The 18665-nt window shown below is 43.0% G+C and overlaps 1 protein-coding gene across 5 annotated transcripts in view; it reads left to right on the forward strand.

Annotated features, from left to right (window-relative positions):
* The window catches only part of MTCL1 (microtubule crosslinking factor 1), a 172872-nt gene that overhangs the window by 87218 nt on the left and 66989 nt on the right, over positions 1-18665 (forward strand). For all 5 annotated transcript variants that reach the window (XM_089776306.1, XM_089776307.1, XM_075920965.2 and 2 more), the window contains exon 4: positions 14636-14695. In XM_089776306.1, the coding sequence (XP_089632432.1) occupies positions 14636-14695 (60 nt within the window). The remainder of the gene's footprint in view (positions 1-14635; positions 14696-18665) is intronic.

Consider the following 18665-nt stretch of genomic DNA (forward strand, 5'->3'; position numbering starts at 1 on the left):
TCTCATTAAATGGAAAGGGAGGGCTGTGATAGCAGCAACAGTTACATTCCAGAATGACCACAGGGGGCAGCAATCAAGTGTGCTTCAGCTGCCCGAACAGCCCTGGAGAGCCATGGAGGAGCCAGCAGCTGGGCAGTGCGGCCCCTACCACTCCGAACTGGCTCCGGGAGCAGCCAGTGGCTGCCCCCAGCCCCTGCCCTGAGCCCCCCAACCCCTGCCTTGACTCCTACACCTCCACCCTCTCACCTAAGTCCCCCATACCTCCCAACCACCTGACCTGATTCCTGCACCCCAATGTCCCCAGCCTCCTGCCCTGAGACTAGGGATGTAAAATTTCGATCATTTGACTAATCAAGTAGTCGATGCAATTTGCATCTCCTATTTGATTAGTCAGTAAGGGCACTTCCACCTTTGAAATGGCACTTCAAAGGTGAAAGCACTGTGGGGAGCACAAGCAGTCCCCCACTGGCCCCCACAGCATTTCAAAGCGGCAGCTCCGGATGGAGCCCAGGGTCAGGAAAGTCTCCAGCTGACCCTGGGCTCTATGTGGCACTGCTTGTTTGAAACGCTGCGGGGAGCACGGGGCCAGCTTGGGACCCTGGGCTGCACATGGCTTTTCAAAGTGTCAGAGTCTCCTCTCCCCCCCCCCCTCCGCCATCCCCTTGCTGTCTCTTTCTGATAGAGGCAGCAAGCAGGGGGAAAGCGACTAGTTGATAAGCCTGTCAACTGTCCGATAAGCATTTGCTTATTGGATAGTCGACTAGTCGTTCACATCCCTTCTTGAGACCCCCCCCACGTCTCCAGCCTCCTACCCTGAGGGATCCAAGCAATGCCGGGTACATCTTCTAGTATAATATAGACATCAAGAATAAGAGCGGTCTTGCAATGAACAAATGCCGTTACAGCTGTAAACCGATAGATGGGCAAAAGGAGATTATAAAGGTTATCTGAGGCATCTCATATGCAGGAGGATCATATTGGTTGGCTTTTAATCTCTCTGCTCCTTAGAATTGCATTTAATACTTCATAGAAACAGCATGTTGTTCTAATCCTGGGAGGATGCAATAAGCTTGTTTTTATACGTGTCTGCTCTGTACATGGAGACTTTTTCTCTCCTTCTTCACCAATTAACAGTTTTCTGCTTATTAATTCATGAATGTTGAGTGCATAGTGTACTGGATGGCTCTGATTATCTTTCTCTCTAGAAGTGTTTGAGAGAATTTATTTTTAAAAATAAATTCTCTTAATTGCTTTTATTGGATTCTTTGCAACTTGCATCCCTCTATACTAAGTGCCCCTTCCCCAGAGTCAAGGAGTTCACCTCTCTCTCACTATTCTAAGCCAAGGCGCAGCATTAATCTACTGGTTAGTAAGAGTGTATTGTTTGGATTTCTATTCATCTTCCCTCCCCTTCTTTCATATCGGACTGCCTAACCTCCACTCTTTATCTCACCGCCCCACAACCCTGCTACTGAACACTTTTCTAACGTGCAGAAGCTTGTACTCCTAAAGCCACAACAACATATCAGTAATGTGTTTATGACCGTGGAAAATGAAATAAATAATTGTATTTCTGTTATATTCTTCTTAAACACATTGATTGCTTGTTCTGCAAGAAGCAGCCTGCTGAGAATTCACTGATCAGCAGCAGTAACTCTTGTATTATGCTTCTTTAGAAATGTAAAACCATGAATCCCCTTCCTCTGCACCACCTGCTTCACTCAGCTGCTTTTCCTAGAATCCTTACTGACAGGTTGGCCTCTAGCAGCACCCGACTGGAGATTTTGTGAGGTGCAGTGCGGGGATTAGGTACAAAAAGAAACAAACAAACAAACGAACAAACATCACTGTACATAGTAAATAGGTGGGAGAGTGGGTTATTTCACAGACTAGTTTAAAGCAGCCAACATTTCCAGTGATGAATGGTAGAGAAAATTATTACTGAATAATGAAATATATGACAGCTAATCACTTGGTAGAGGGTTGCTTTCACTAATAGTCACACTGTCACCAAACCTGTCATCATCACATAGCAACAAACATCACCTGTAATACAAAGGCTTATAAAAATTGTATGACCTGTTTCATCTGTTTCTTCAGAAATTGTCATATTTTAGCATCTGATTGTGTTTTGCTTTGAGTTACAGGTTTTGAAGTCACCAGTTAGTTGGCTTGGGATGTAAGAATTCCTTGTGTGGACTATAAATGTTACATCTCTACGTACCAGAATAGCATCCCAAGCATTGGTGTTTCTCAGAGCATGGCTGAAAGGAGGGTATCCCAAGTGTCACGGTGCACAGCTCTTAATTTACTAATAAGAATGTTTTTATGCTATCCCAGGGATTTTTGTGGGTCAGCCATACTTTGAATAACATAAGCTCTTTGAGGCAGTTCTGTCTCCTTGGGTGTGTCTAGACTACAGGGTTTTGTCAACAAAAATGGACTTTTGTCGACAAAACTATACCTGCGACTACACTTCTGCTGAGTTCTGTCGACATAACTCGGCAGTTTTGTTGACGGCTGTAAACCTCATTCTATGAGGAATAATGCCTTTTGTCGACAGAGTTCTGTCGACAGAAGGCGTTATTGCATCTACGCTGTCCTTTGCATCTACACTGTCATGTCAACAAAGCGGCTCGCTTTGTCGACAGACCTGGATGTAGTCTAGACGCTTTTTGTCGACAGAAGCTTTGTTGACAATATCTGTCGACGAAACTTCTGGCAACAAAAGCCTGTAGTCTAGACGTACCCCTTCTTTATACTGTGCCTAGTGCAATGGGGCCTTGATCCTGATGGGAGTGCTCATACAAAACAAACAGTAACGTAATCAATCTCTATTTTGCTGCAACTGCTGTGTTATGCCTCAGTTCTGCATCTTTGTCTGCTTGGAGATCAGTGCAAGAACCCTAATTACCACGCTGCATGCAGCGGCAGCTCTATCAAGAGAGATTATGGGTACACTCTGAGAGAGGGGGAAGTGGAGGAAAGCAGCCATTTATCAAGCATAGGCATTAGCTCAGTAGCATTTACTACGCTGTCTGGAGTTCCCTTATGGCTGTGAATCTGATTTTCTCCTTTGGTGCATGAGCTTCAAGTGAAGCTATGCAATAGTAGTAGTGAGTGTCTCTGTGATGTTGGAATTTAAAGGATAGATGCTGCCTGGGGATTTCATATTTAATAGTTGCTTCAACTGAGAGATGACAGTCCTCAGAATGACCCATTTCTTTTCTACACGTCAGTATCAGATCACTAATTTAGCAGGCGGGAAGAGAAGCATACTGCATAAATGAATCTACAGCTGAATTCCTGCTGATTTCTTTAGATGTAAAGGAACAACTAGGGGAAAAGAGAGGAGTCCTGTTTCAGCATATTCATTTCTTCAGATAGCATGGAGTCTGTATACAAACAATATATAAGAAAGACTTTTTGTCTTAATGAAAAATTTCACACACACACACACACACACACACACACACACACACACACACACCCCCCAATGTGGAAGAATTACATGAGAGAGATTTATCAACTCCAGAGTAAATGCCACCCACCTGCATCAATGGGTGAGGGAAACTGAAGGGGCCAGTGGTGAGAGAGGGACAGTCCTAGTGGCAAGAGAGGAGACTCCCAACAGGGGACAGAAGGTAGCTCCTCTCTGGAATCTTTGGCACCTGTTGGCCAGCTGGGGGAGAAAAATGCTGACCGGCCAGCGTTCCCCAGCTCCCAGGATTTAACTCACCATAGGGACCCAGATGGAGTTTCTTTTGGCTCTGTTCCAGTAAACCCACCTTGCACTCGGAATAGGAAACTGGATTGACAGAGGCAGTGGGTCCAGCCAATTGACAGTTTAGAGGATCAGAAAGGTGTTTTTTCCTCCCATGAGCCAGTTGATGGAGGACTAGAAAGTGTTTCCCCTTCCTCACAGCACCTGCAAGCCACAATGAGTTAAGTAGGAACATGATTGGTACCTAACTGGAGGTGGAGGTGTTTATTTGTCACCATTTGCAGCTGGTTTCCAGGTGCAATTAATGGAATAAAATTAACAGTTTTCAGAGGTAAAAGATCTGGGATTTTGGTGATGGGCCTTGGGCTCGTATGATAGGGTGAGACCTTTGTAGGCCAAGGTCCCCATCCTATTTTATCCTGTTCCCCTTGTGAAGTGAGGGTGCTAGGATTCAAAGACAGCTGAGTCCTGCAGTGTAGGCTGAGGAGAAACTACACCTCATTATGGGTTGCATGGTAAGGAGCCCTGGAGCCAATTAAATGTGTGATATAGGAAATGATTGGTTTGTAGCACCCCCTCCCTTGTATTAAAGTTGGATTAAAAATTGTGGCCTGATGCTTAATTCCATGCATATGTCTGTCTTCATTTTGCTGCTGGGACCCCATCAAAGGATGGAGGGTGTCCCTTGCAAGAACTCAGTTCACCTGGTCATATCCCTTGGGTGCAGACTGGCTGGGATTGGATTGAGCACTCGTCCATACCTAGTCTTCGTAACCAAATAGATTTTAAAAGGGATTTCATTCAGACACCCTTGTTGGCCTCAGCAGACCAAATCTTAACTGAATTGTTCTGATGCAACTGGTCATTCTGCAGAATCAGCCAGCTCCACTTCACTGGTGTTCAGAGCTACACTCTTGTCACTAAGTTCTTCAGAAAGCACGTGGCTCCCTGCTGTTTTCTTCCATACTCATGTTCCCAGACATATCGGATTCAATCATATGTAAATTGCCTGCCCATTAAATTGCCTAATAATATCAGTCAGCAACAGCAAGACTTTGGGAAGCAATGAATAAGAAATGATGCTATGAACTAATCACAAGGAAAAAAACAACCATCCAAAGTCCTCATTTGTGAGCATATTACAATAGTGTAATGAATTACTAGGGGAATTCAAGTCAGTGTTGATTGCTGATGTGCTCTGCTGCTTGTTCACTCAAGGGAACTTGATGGCTTTCATCCTGAACACTGACTTGTGAAGCTTATGATTATTTCAGACGTGCTTATTTCGCTTGGCCATGTGGATCATTAATGGAATAGCATTTATAAGCTCCTCATAAAAAAAGATCAGATGAAGATAAATGTAGATACATCTCAGTTACATCAAACTCCATTTTATCAAGGCTCAGGGTGGTGTCTTTTGCAGGGGCCTGTAGCAAATGTAAGGTAATTAGTATTTTACCGTTCCATAGCCATCCTCCCAGTCTGCATTAGGGTTGCATGGAAAAATTCTCAGTGTAGTAACTCCTCACTCCAAGTCATCCCAGTTAATATTGTATTATTGTTGTTAGGTTTCTGAGGTATTAGAGAAGACACTAGTGTAAGGTCGCACAACATTACACTATTGTTGTTTGGCTCACTCTGTTCTGCCTGCCTACCTACCTGGCATTACAGCCTGGAAGCAGGGTTGGGGATTTACCCCACTCTACCTGCACAGCATTCCAGCAGGAGCACCAGGCAAGCAGAATGGAGCAAGCCCCCGTATCCCAACCCTGCTCCCCCGCAGGGAGGGTTGCAAGATGGTTTCAGAAAAAATACCATACAACAACAAAAACCATGCCAGGAAAAAGTTAGTTGAGTGCAAAAAAAAAAAAAAAAAAAAAAGACCCCAAGAGTTGTAAGAAAAAACACCCACAAAAACCACCGTGGCCCCTTTAAAAACCGCATGGTGAGGCTTTTTGGCCCTAACAGGCTGCCGGGTCGGACAGCTCCCTTGCGGAACCTGGTAAGCAATAGGGTTGCCAGCCTGCCTCCGTATGGAGCCAGACAGCCTGGGATTTTTGCCTCCTGGCTGGGAAAAAATCAGAAAGTACCGGACAAGAGGTGAAAATACCGAACTGTCCAGTTCAGTACCGGACAGCTGGCAACCCCATCAGCAGGAGTGCTAAGTAGGCAGAGCAGGGCAAGCTCCAGAGCTCCAAACCCGTTACACTCCTGCTTCAACCAGGCTTCACAATTATCATTTGTGAGTTCAGTGTTAAATTGTTTGAAATGATTTAAAACATATACTGTAGATGTCTATACTATATTTTGTCTGGCAAAAAAAAAAAAAAACCCTGAAATCCAATCCTCCCCATTTACATTAATTCTTATGGGGAAATTGGATTCACTTAACATTGTTTTGCTTTAAGTAACATTTTTCAGGAACATAACTGCAGCATTAAGTGAGGAGTTACTGTACTGCCCCATACATTCAAATGTTCATCAAGGAGTCACTGTAATATAAAGTGTAGGATGTTTCCAAGCCATAATGTCAGATGAACTTCTAGCTGGCCCCAAGTAGGGGTTGGAAAGCCAGGATGTTGTTTCCTTATTTAGATAAGTTGTATAAGAAGTTCAGCACCTGTGCTCTTTACCATGGCTATGGCTGATATGGGAAGTGACTGTTAGGATGCTTTCACTCATTAGCTGGAAGCTACATCTCTGTTCCGGTTAATTGTTTCCAGTACTGTGTGTGCAGAAATATCTTCTTTATAGTTGTCTTAGGAGAGACCAGCTGTTTTGCAAAAAGATTTTAGATGTACCATTCTGTATCTCAGTAACTGAACAGTTTCATCCTAAAAGAGTTCCAAAGGGGGAAGAGTAGGAGGAATTTTCCTATTGTGTACCCTGTGCAATGATAATCTCTTGCCTCACTTTTTACCTTCCTTGGACATAGGGACTTTGCAAGTCTAGCACTTCTGGACATTCAAAAAAGATGCTTCTGTACCAGCTGCAAGAGATGAGCTAGCATAGCCAAGGAGGCTGAATACTACTCCCTCCCTAAGATGCTTGGGTGCATCTGTTAATGGGTGGAGATGCCTTTCCACCCAGTGAAACTGCCTTTCCACTGAGATCATGAGAGATGTCAGGAAACAATGCCTCTGGGAACTCTTGATAGCATCCATACTCTACATCCCTCTTTGTGGTTGTGGCTTACGCTACAGTACGTATCAAAACTGATAACAGAGGACACACAGACTTCCTTTCGTGGTGAAAAAGTTTTCACAGTGGCTGTGCTAAGGCTTCTATCACAATACTACATATAAGCTTTTCTAATCCCCTCTTTCCACAAATGCAGGGAAAGCTCCAAAAAATGTTAATACTTAGCCTGTTTATTTTTTGTGTCATGTTGATTATGTGAAATTAAGATTTATCCATCTGTTTAGCCCCTCTCTGAAGGTATATATATTTAGTAACTGGGTATTGGATATAGAATGTTTGTTGTACTAATAAATACTCGTATTTGTTGAAGCCCATACTTCTGTTTACATCTAAAACTCCCTTGCCTTCAAGTATCCACTTTCTCTTTGTTCAAATCCCTTTATAAATAGGTTTCTCATAATTAGCTTATCAGTATTAATTTACCAACAAAAGAAGTGCCATTATAGAAAGGAGCATGCTATAGTTAGCCCACAGTGAAGTAAAACATTATTCTTAAATCCATCTTGCAACTATCTGTCCTACTGTGGAACTGATCTTTTCTGTCTTATGCTGGTATCAATCAGGAGTGATTTAGTGTATACCAGCATGTAAATCCAATTATTTAAAACTTGTGAAAGAAGAATCAGCCCAATATATCTATATTGTGTTTGTCTGAAAACAATGTATAATGAATCCAGGATAGTGTCTTACTTTGTCTTGTACTACAGTCTGGTAAACACACTACTAACAAATAACAAGTGATAATGATACATTTACCCTTAGAGATACTAGCAAATTGCATGGGGGTTTGTTTGTTTGTTTGTTTTGGTGACTAGTATTAGGGATTAAAATCCTGGTTCATCAGTTAACCGGTTAAACTTTAGGTTTAATTGGTTAACCGATTAAGCAAGATCCCGCCCTGCCATGTGGTTCCCTGTTCACATCCCTAGTGTGTATGTGTTTTTGCACACACCAGTGGTTCCAATGAGGCTATTTCAACTACTGGTATGCATGAAGAATGTATTATTTGGTCCCTATTGTATTCTTTTTATGTGCTTTTTTTATCATAAAGATCCCTCTCTGGCATATAGTATTTTCTAATAATGCAAACAGAAATTATGATGATCTATTCCAAAGCCTAGTGTGTTAGTAGCAGTTTATTATGGCATGTGGAACATTAGTTATACAATTCATAACCAGCACTGATACTGTGCATAATTCCCCACATATCACAGTAAGAAAAATTGCCCTTAGAGAGAAATTTTCAAAAGCTTGGCCTCCCTTTTGCAAATGCAACCATTGGTGTACATCAAGTAGCTACTACAATTGCATGAAAAATATAGATGTGCTAAACTCTCAAGGGCAATGGAGAGTGGTAGCCATGTAAGAAGAAACAGAGATTGTACGAGACTAAAGAAGGCAAAAAACTCAAAAGGTTCCATATCTTTCTATGTCTTTTTCAACTTGTCCTTTCCTTTCTCTCCTCACTTGTGGACTTGTCTGTTCTTGAATCATTCTCTCCTTCCTTTTTTCACTGAAGTGTTTTACTCTTATAGATTCCAAGGCCAGAAGGGACCACTGTGGGTATTTAATTTGACAACCTGCATAACACAGGACATTAGAACTTCCCCCCAAATAATTTCTGGAGTAGCTCTTAGAAGAACATCTAATCCTTATTTTAAAATGGTCCAAGAGGGAGCATCTCCCTGATCCTTAGAAAATTGTTTCAATGATAAATTATCCTTACCGTAAAAATGTGTAGAAGTTGAACCTCTTAAGTCCAGAACTCGCTGGTTTGGCAACGTCTGTAGTCTGGCATGATTTTAATTAGCTGGATGTTCACTTTTCAGGGGTGTGGCCATTTCCCATGGTCCCATAAAGTTTGTTTACAGCCACCAGTCCTGACTCTCAGTGTTCTGTGCTGTTACTTAGCTCTAATTTATCCCTAAGGGTATGTCTAGACTACATGCCTCTGGCGACAGAGGCATGTAGATTAGGCTACCCGGCATAGGGAAATGAAGTGGCAATTTAAATAATCGCCGCTTCATTTACATTTAAATGGCTGCTGTGCTATGCCGATCAGCTGTTTATCAGCTCAGCGTGCTAGTCTGGACGCTCCGCGGTCAACATCAAAGGCATTTGTCGACCTCCCCGGTATGCCTCCTGGGGTGAGGTTTACCGGGGAGGTCGACAGATGACTTTGATGTTGACTGCTGAGTGTCCAGACTAGCGCGCTGAGCCGACAAACAGCTGATCAGCACAGCGCGGCAGCCATTTAAATTTAAATGAAGTGGCGATTATTTAAATTGCTACTTCATTTCCCTAGGCCAGGTAGCCTAATCTACATGTCTCTGTCACCAGAGACATGTAGTCTAGACATACCCTTAATGTCTTCTAAGAGCCCAGTAAGCAGCGAAAGTGTTGGTGATGCTGCTAGATAATATTGACCTCCTGTGGTCTGGTAAATTCTCTGGTTCAGAAGCGGTCCAGTCCCAAGGGTGCCGGACTAGAGAGGTTCAACCTGTACTTTATTTCCAATCCCCATTTTTCTAGCTTCATCTTCCAGATAGTGGATGATGTTATGCCTTTCTCTTTTAGATCAACAAGCCCATTATCAAATATTAATTCCTTATGTAAGTATTTGTAGACTGTAATCAAGTCACCCTTTAGCCTTCTATTTATTAAAGTAAATAGACTGAACTCTTTGAGTGTGTCAATATAAGGCAGATGTTCTCATCCTTCAGTTTATCAAATCCTTCTTAAAGAGTGAGTACCAGTGTTCTAACAGCAGTTACACGATTGCCAAATACAGAGGTAAAATAACGTTTCAGCTCCTACTTGAGATTCCCCTGTTTATGCATCACAGTTCTTTTGGCCACAGCGTCTCACTGGGAGCTCTTGGTCAGTTGATTATCCACCCTAATGCTCAGATTTTTTTTTCAGAATCACAGCTAGGCCTGCAATGGGGGAGAGGGGCAAAGATGGCAACTGCCCCAGAACCTGGCAATTCCAGAGGTGGTAGTGGTGGTAGCTGGAGTCCATTAAATTGCCACCAGAGGCCTAAGTGGCACGGTCTTGGTGGCTGGAAGGCTGGCTGGGGAGGTGGAAGGCTGGCATGGTCCAAGCAGCATTGAGGGCTGGCTACCTGCAGCCCTGCCCCTTCCTGGAGTGTGAAGTCACCTTCTCCCCCTGCTCCCATCTTGCCCAGGTGCCCCGCACATATACTTTCTAGGATTGAGTTCCCCGTCCCTTAAGTATAACCTACATTCTTTGCTCCTACCTTCACATGTGTATTCAAATGCATGTCATTTGCTAAAGCCCAGGTTACCAAGCAATCCAGATTGCTGTGTGTCAGTGACCTGTCTTCTTCATTATTTATGACTCCCCCATTTTGTGTGTTATCTTCAAACTTTTCTTTAGTTCTCCCTCCTTACTTCCCCACTGTTCCCCATTTTGGAGGTTCTCTCCTTTCCCTGAGAGTTTTGCTTTTTGGGTACATCCTTTTCCCACCTTCCTTGCATATCTCCTCTCACCTTTTCTTTATGGGACCCATCTTCTGTGTCCCTGTCTTTGTCTCCTTAGCCCCTTTCTTGGTCGCTTCAGTCCTTTGCTCTGTCAGTTCTTCTTCACAGGTTACTTATGCTTCCCATTATCTCCAGCTGCCCTCATGTCTTCACTGCTCCTCCTCCTTCAGGAAGGTTTAATGAAGGTTATCTGTTGCTAGTAGAGCTGGGTAGAGCCTGCGTCTGGCTTTTGCTGCTTGTGCTGTTCCACTCTGCAGAGGCAACTGCATCTCTGGTGTGGGATTCAATGAAAGCAGGGGGTTTATCTGTCCCTCTTCGCTGCTGTTCTGCTATCCTCTGTTGAGGAAAAAAAGATGGATGGGAGTTACCATGAGCAGCCAAAAGGACATGTAATCAGGCTGCTGCTCCTGCATATATGCACATTTATTATAAGTGCAACTTCTAAAAATGCCATGGAGCATGTTAACAACAGTTTACCTTCAGAGCAGAGAGCATTTGTGAGGCTTCCTGTTGCAGTGAAATGTTCACTTCTATCAAGTAACCTCCTGTCTTCAGAGACAACTTTTGTTTGACTGTGGTCTCTGGTCTCCCAGATGTGGAAGCATAGTAATATGTGAATGGACATCCTTGCATAAATTCAAATTGCCTCCCCACTCCCATTTCCTGCACACCATTTACAAGTGCTCCTTTCCTACGCTCCTTTCACTTCACTCACTCACCACACTACCAACTTCTTTTGCTAAAATAGTTCATGCCGCCCTTAGTCCCAGTTAGAGGGTCTGCTCCATACCCCTTTGCATTCTGTGGCATTCAGGGTGGAGAGGGGTATCGTGTGTTCCTCCCATACATGCACTCATCAAGAGTGGGGATCATTGGTCTTGCACGGTTTCCTCACTCATGCTTATGTACAACTATTTTATCCACCCCTCCCATCCTATATACAGCCCTATGCAGTCTCATTCTTGGGCTCCCTGCCATGCTCTCTACATGCTCATGTTTGCTCACTCAGATTTTGTTCCCAGGTTTGGTTGGAGGGGCCAATTGCTGCCATACCATTTCTGGACCAACGAAGAGGAGATGCTGCACTCAACCAATATGCAAACTCCTTTTTTCAAGCTCAATATTATACCTGTGCTACAGGTCAAGGTTATCCTCCTGATCTATATCTGGTAGTCTCCATTTTGCACACACCTTACCCCGCATCTGTCTATTTGTATGAAGACAACTGGACAAGGTTCTGACTGAAGCCAGCAGCACAAATCCTGCAGTAGGTCACTTCCAAAGCCATGTTCAGCTCTATGTGCTTTTTTTCAGCCTGCCTGGAGCTTGTCTCCCTTTCCCTGCCATTGTCTCTCCTGTTGCATAGAGATGAGCGAGGGCAGTATTCCTTTTTGGTGCACATTATACCAGTTATAATAGCATTGTACAACATCTTCATGTTGGATAACAGCCGTTTCTGTAAGTTTCAGAGGAGTAGTGTTTGTCTGTAACTGGAAAAACTTTAAAAAACAGCAAATAGTCTTAGAGATTAATAGCACCTTAGAGACTTACAAAAAATGTAGGTGGTATCATGAGCTTTTGTGGGCACAAACCACTTCTTCAAATGAATGAACAACCCACTTCTTCAGATGAATGGAGCCATTTCTGTATTTGGTTTAGCACATGGGCAAGACCAGTAGGTCTTCCACATTTTGACTTGTGCATTTGTATTTCAGGTATGATTAGTATTTTGATTGTGTTTATGTTATGATTGTGCATCAAGGACCCAAATGAGAGTAAGGTTCCATCATGCTAGAAAACCCCCTACGTCTAAGAGCTTGCAATCTAAATAAACATACTAGGTGAGACCAAAAGCACATCCGTATTCGCTAAGGATGTTACATTTAGATTAATCAACTAATTGAATAGTTGATGTAATTTGCATCAACTATTCGATTAATCAGTAAGGGCGCCTCAGGTTTTGAAATGTAGCAAGAGTCCTGCCAGCTTTTGCTACATTTTAAAGGTGAAAGTGCCACGGGGAGTATGGCCAGTGATGGACTCAAGCAGTCCCCTACTGGCCCCACACTCCCTGCTTTTTAAATGCTCCCTCCTGGCTCTTGTACATTTCAAAAACAGGGAGCATGGGGCCAGCGGGGACTGTTTGAGTCCCCAGCTTGCCCCAGCCTTCCTGCAGCGCTTCTGCTCTCTTGCTCCATTTCAAAGGCAGAAATGTTGACAGTTCCCCATTGCGCCCCTGCCTCTCTCTGATGGAGGCTGCAAGGTGAGGAAGTGACTAGCTGAGTCACTAGACGATTGTCCAATAAGCATTTGCCCATCAGATAGTCGACTAGTCGCTTTCATCCCTAATATCTTTTTTACAAAATGTGCCTTATGAGTTATCTTTGAAAACTACTAACCTGTTGATCAATATCATAGTGACCACTTCAGGGTCCTTATATATAATATAGCCACAAGATGGGTAAAGTTATGAAATCTTTCTGCCTGACATTCTTAGCATGTGTTCAAAACTGCACAGCCTTCTTCACCATAAGACTCCATGTCCCCTCCTCTATTGTTTGAATAAATTTTGCTTTGAGAGGTACCTGTTGAAGTGGATTCTTTAAAGGGTTAACTGGAGTATAAAGGAAAGAGGCATAAAATCCCAAGATATCTCTGTCTCTTTCACCCTTTCATCTAAGAAGACAAAACCATGCCTTTTGCTTTTTGTATTGGGGGGGGGAGGAGGAACAAGGGGAAGATCCTACTGAATAATTTGGTATTAGAAAGTAGGGAAATAAAATCCCAGTTAATCAGTTTACCAGTTAAACTGCGCTAGGGCTGGGACTGCTATTGGCTCCTGGCTCACAGCCCCCATGCTGGTGCTGGGATTGGGTCTGGGTCTGGCTGCCAGCTCCTGGCCCCGCTGGTTCCTGGCCCCAGCCACCAGTTGGCTTCTGGTAAAGACCCACTAAATCAAACACAGAGTGCACCCCTGCTGGTTTATGATTAGGAAGTATCATTCTCCTTGTCAGGCCTCACTTGACTGCTATTTAATTTTATTGAACAAAATACTTCTTTTTTGTCGAGTGCTGTCTACACAAAATTCTGCGGCTGCCCTCCTTGAAGTGGTCAACATGAAATGGATTTTTTTTTCTTACAGAAACATGGAGCAAACCATTGAGGTCAGCTGTAGAAGGAAGCAGCCTAAATCACAAGAGAGAACTAGATTTAGGAGATGGGAGGAGTCTGAAAGCTCACCCATTGACTAGTGAGGAGGATAATGCTTCTAGGAATGGTCCAAGTGGTTGAAATATATGAAGCAAGGTGATCAGTTTTGAATCTAGGATACTCTGTAGTTTTGTAGCCTGCCAGCTTCTTTGTTTAATAATGGATACAATCATTTCTCTGAGCCACTTCCAAATATTAACCTACAGAAGACAAATTCCTGTTTCATGTTAGTGGGTACGACTCACACACACCTGTTTGACCATCGCCCTAAAACATAAAATTCAGATAGAGAGATAGAACTAATCACTCTGTCACTTGCTGTTAAAATATAAGAAAACAGCTACATCTTTTCCTTTGGATGACTGAAGATTGTTGAAAATTGAAACGATGGTAATTGTTTCATTTCTGGGTCCTAGGATAAAAAGCCATTGCCTGTGGAATGATATTAAAAAATCTGTAAAGCTGTAAGGTGTTTATTTAATTTAAAATAAATTCAGTACACAAGTGAGAATGTGTGTTTTTAGGCTGCTTTTAATCAAGCACCTCCATGTATGTGAGAGGCAAGGGGTAGGCCTGTTATGCAGTGTTGCTTACACGTATGTAGTCTCTCCTTTCACTACTTTTCTGCGCTGTTTCCAAAATATGTTTCATCTCCATTGTGAGTAACATTCTTGGATTTCTCCCAGATCACTCAAACAAATCACTTCTGCAGAAAACAAGTTTTCGCACAAGTTGTGGGGAAGGAGGGAAGCTTCCTTCCTTGGCGAACTTTTAACTCCTGCAATTGCATTTTATTGTAAATGGCTTTGGTTAGCAAAAGCTAACAGAAAAGAGTCTTGATTTTCTTTTTAAAAATAATGAATAGGAAATTACATTACTGACTACACGAAATAAATGTTTCCCACTGTCAGTTTTAGGAAGGTAGTGGTCACTGCCAGACTGCAGAGCTTTATGTTGCAGCTAGTCAGTAATTAGGCATTTCTTGTATCTGTTTCAGAGCTCACTGAAGAGAAGAGGCAGCAGGGAAATGCACAAAGAAAAGAAGACATTCACCCAGGTACCATTTTCAAGAATGTGTGATGTTTTTCATTGTCATGTGGCTATCAAATGGGGAAAACAGAACCACCAGAAATATCTAACAGACCTGATTAGACTTAAATCCAGTAGGGCCTTTTGGATCATTTAGAAGCAATTTAGGGTGGAAATTTGATTTTTAAACCATGCAGCTCTTCAGTTTTAGTCTAATCTCTAGTATTTAAACTCATGTTAAAGGTTTTCTTGAAAAACACCTTTCCTCACAAACTAATTGCTTCATAGCTCAGGAACTAACTAAATTTATACATGGTGCCAAAGTTTCTGTGTTAATGAATGTCTTGGCGTCAGATGGAGTTCACACACTACAACAACACCTAATGTGTTTTTCTGGTGTCAGAGCCTAAGGTTTGGTTTCTCAGATGAGGTGAACAGCATGTGAACTTAAAAATATTTGCTTCCTCTAGCTCAGTTAAAATGTAGTGGCTGAGCTATCTGCCCTCCCCACTGAATGCTGCTTTTATTGATTTTTCCATAAGCTGATTCTCCCCAGGAAGCCGGTCAACCCAGATTCCTTTTCCTTTTTGTGCTGACTGCGGTGGGTGAAGTCTTGTCTAGTCTCTATTCCATTAGCAATTTAATAAGGTTGAGGTGGGGGGAGGGAGAAGAGGGTAGTATTTCAGATCACTGTGAAGAGGAGTCAATAGCAGCATCACAGTTCTGTTGGAGAGAGAGACTGTACCTCCGGTTTATCTCTCCAGTTGCCCACAGCAGCCCCCATCTGCAAAATGAATATATTAATGTGATTTTCTCTAAGTTGATAGAGTCTTAACATCTATTGATTTGTAATAATAATAATACAACACTGGCACTTTATGTCATGACCAGCCCTTGCTGCATGGGCCGGAACGGGGAAGGGAGATTTATTGCCCGAGTAATGTCTGCAAGCAGTGGACCTGCAGAGAACTCAGGCAGAGTGCCTCGGGGTAGGAATTCAAGGGAAGCAGCCATTGAAAGGTGCAAGGTGTTCCCCTCCCAAACTGCCAGCTGATGAGCAGAGACCATCGGTACCTGTTCATGGTGTGGGTGCAAAATGTAAAGGTTGGAGGGCACATGACTGCCCCTCTCCTACTATCTCTGTACTGTCCACATGCCCTTCACGGCTCCTTTCCCACGTCTCTCGTTGTCTTCCCACTGCAGGCTTGGTGCAGGCCAGAGTGGGCTTCAGGCACATAATGCCCAGCAGGTAACTGCAGCTGCAAGTGAGGAAGAGACAGGACTAAGAGGGCTTTGCCATGCTCCCTTGGGCAGAGATTCACTGTCATCCCCGTCTCTCCTCCTTGCTCTGGGTGTCTTTTAGTGGAGCTCAGCAGCTACACTGAATGCCTAGGCCTTTCCTAGACACATCCCCCTGTGCTGTTCTCAGCCCGACTTCCAACCTGGCAAAAATTTTGAGGGGAGCTTGTGACCCAGGATGGTTTCTCCCTCCTCCACCACATTGCCTGTGATGAGGGTGCTTATTTAAATGATCAGCTACTTGGGGCCAAAAGCACGTGGCCAACTATAAGATTTATATACATGATTATAAGTGAGGGCTTGGTCCTGCCCACTTCAGGTTGTTTGATGTTGCTGGCAGTATGAATAATTTTTCCCCATGTGCTCAGGGAAAGCAAACCAGCTCATAAACAGAGGATTCCATAGGTTCACATCCCTAGTCCTTCCCCTTCCTCTCCTCCCATCCCCGCCAATCACTCAAGAACATTCAGAATTTGGTCCTATGCCTTTATAAAGAGCTTTATAAACATTGACTAATCACTGTTACATCACCTCGGGGTGAGATAGTAATAAAATATTACAATACCCACATTGTAGTCACAGTGAGGTTAAAGCCCAGATCCTCAATAGTATCCTAATTGAAGTCAGTGGGAGTTAGCTGCCTACATACCTTATAAGAGTCTAGAGTCTGGACCTAAGTGATTTGTCCAAGACCACAAAGTGACTTTCTGTCTTATGTCCACTCTTTCCTAGAGTGGTTTTGCAAGCAATGGTGTCCATGAATTTGGACTCTGATTTGTAGTTTGATACTATCTGTGTACTTAAATGTTTATAAACTACATCAGGACCAATTTTTCATCTACTGTATTCAAAAATATGAAGAACTGTTCCATCCTCTGCAGTACAAACCCAGTAAATAACCTGCAAGTTATTATTGCCTTGAAATAAAGGGAAAAACAAAACAAAAGTATTTAGTTGTGCTCCTTCACCATTTAAGTTTATTTAAGAAAAAAGTTTCCATTCAGCAGAGCTGTAGAATGGAGTTTCTTGAGGAGTGGCAGGCAGCAATCCAAACACAAAGTAAACAGCAGACGATAAGAGGGTTGGCACTCCGAGCACATCTATGCTTGCCTGAAGATCGACGCTATGGGTTAATCTTCCGGCGTGTGATTTACAAGGTATAGCAAGGACCAGCTAGATCGAATGCTGAGGGTGTCCCGTTAGTGCCAGTATTCCTCATTGTCGATGGGAACATTTCTCCTGTCGACCTCCCGCTGTGAGAACGGTGCCAAAGCTTGACATAAGGTATGTCGACTCCAGCTACGTAATTTACATAGCTGGAATTGTGTACCTTACGCCGACCTTCTGCTGTAGTGTAGACCTTCCCTCAGACAGATGTTTGGGTACAAGCCATGGTACCTTGCAATGCAACAAGTGCTTAACCATCTTCTGCCTGGCAATACTCTTTAGCAGGTAGTGGTAAGGAGATGGTAGTTTATCTTTGTTTCTCTTGGGCTGTGTCTAGACTGGCAACTGGACTACACTGGCCACGAGTATTTGCGCAAGAACACTTACTTTGTACTGTACAAAATCAGTGGTTCTTGTGCAAATACTCTGATGATCCCACTCCGGGATAAGCCCTCTTGCCCAAGTATTCTTGCGCAAGAGGGCCAGTGTAGACAGCCAAGTTAATTTCTTGCGCAAGAAAGCCCAATGGCTAAAATGGCCATCGGAGCTTTCTTGTGCAAGAGAGCGTCTACACTGGCATGGATGCTTTTGCGCAAAAGATGTCTTTTGCGCAAAAGCATCCGTGCCAGTATAGACACTCTCTTGCGCAAATACTTTTAACAGAAAAACTTTTCCGTTAAAAGTATTTGCACAAAATCATGCCAGTCTAGAGACAGCCTTGGTGTCTTGCCAGGGAAAGTAATACCATATTTTGGAATTTTTGATCAGGTCCTCAACCTCATTACAAAATTTATACTGCATAACTAATTAACACTACCTTTTCCTTTGTATATATCTTCAAGTTCTATGTTGGCTTAATTTAGATTATATAAGGATTCTTAATGACTTCTTAATATCAGTGCCTAACACTGTTAATAGTGATAGAGATGCAGCTGTGTTGGTCTGGTCTAGCTGAAACAAAATATAGATAATCACCTAACCTCAGGATGATTCTTACCAACAACCACAGGACATATCACGCTAATACCAACCCTGGAACTTTCCCTTGCAACAAACCCCGGTGCCAGCTTTGTCCACATATTTACTCTGCTGACACCATTATTGGACCTAACCATGCCTATTACAAGATCAAGAACACATATTCCTGTTCATCCAGAAATATAATTTATGCCATCATGTGCCTAAAGTGTCCATCTGCTATGTACATTGGACAGTTGTCTCAGACACTTCGCCAAAGAATCCATGCACACAAAACAGATATGACTCTTACAGAGAGAAAGCTGTTGCTTGCCATTTCAGACAGGCTGACCAATCCCTCAATGACCTTAAAACATGCATATTGCTTCAAAGAGACTTTAACTCCAGACTTCAACGAGAAGCTTCAGAATTGTCATTCATGCTTAAATTTGACACTTTATGTATGGGTTTAAACAAAGACTTTAATTATCTCACCCATTACAAAGATAGCTTCCCCAATTATCACCCCTAATGTCATTACCTCACAGAAACTTCCCCTGTTATCACCCCTATGT

This window comes from Pelodiscus sinensis, chromosome 2, assembly GCF_052426305.1.
Source record: "Pelodiscus sinensis isolate ZL-2025 chromosome 2, ASM5242630v1, whole genome shotgun sequence".
Lineage (NCBI taxonomy): Eukaryota > Metazoa > Chordata > Testudines > Trionychidae > Pelodiscus > Pelodiscus sinensis.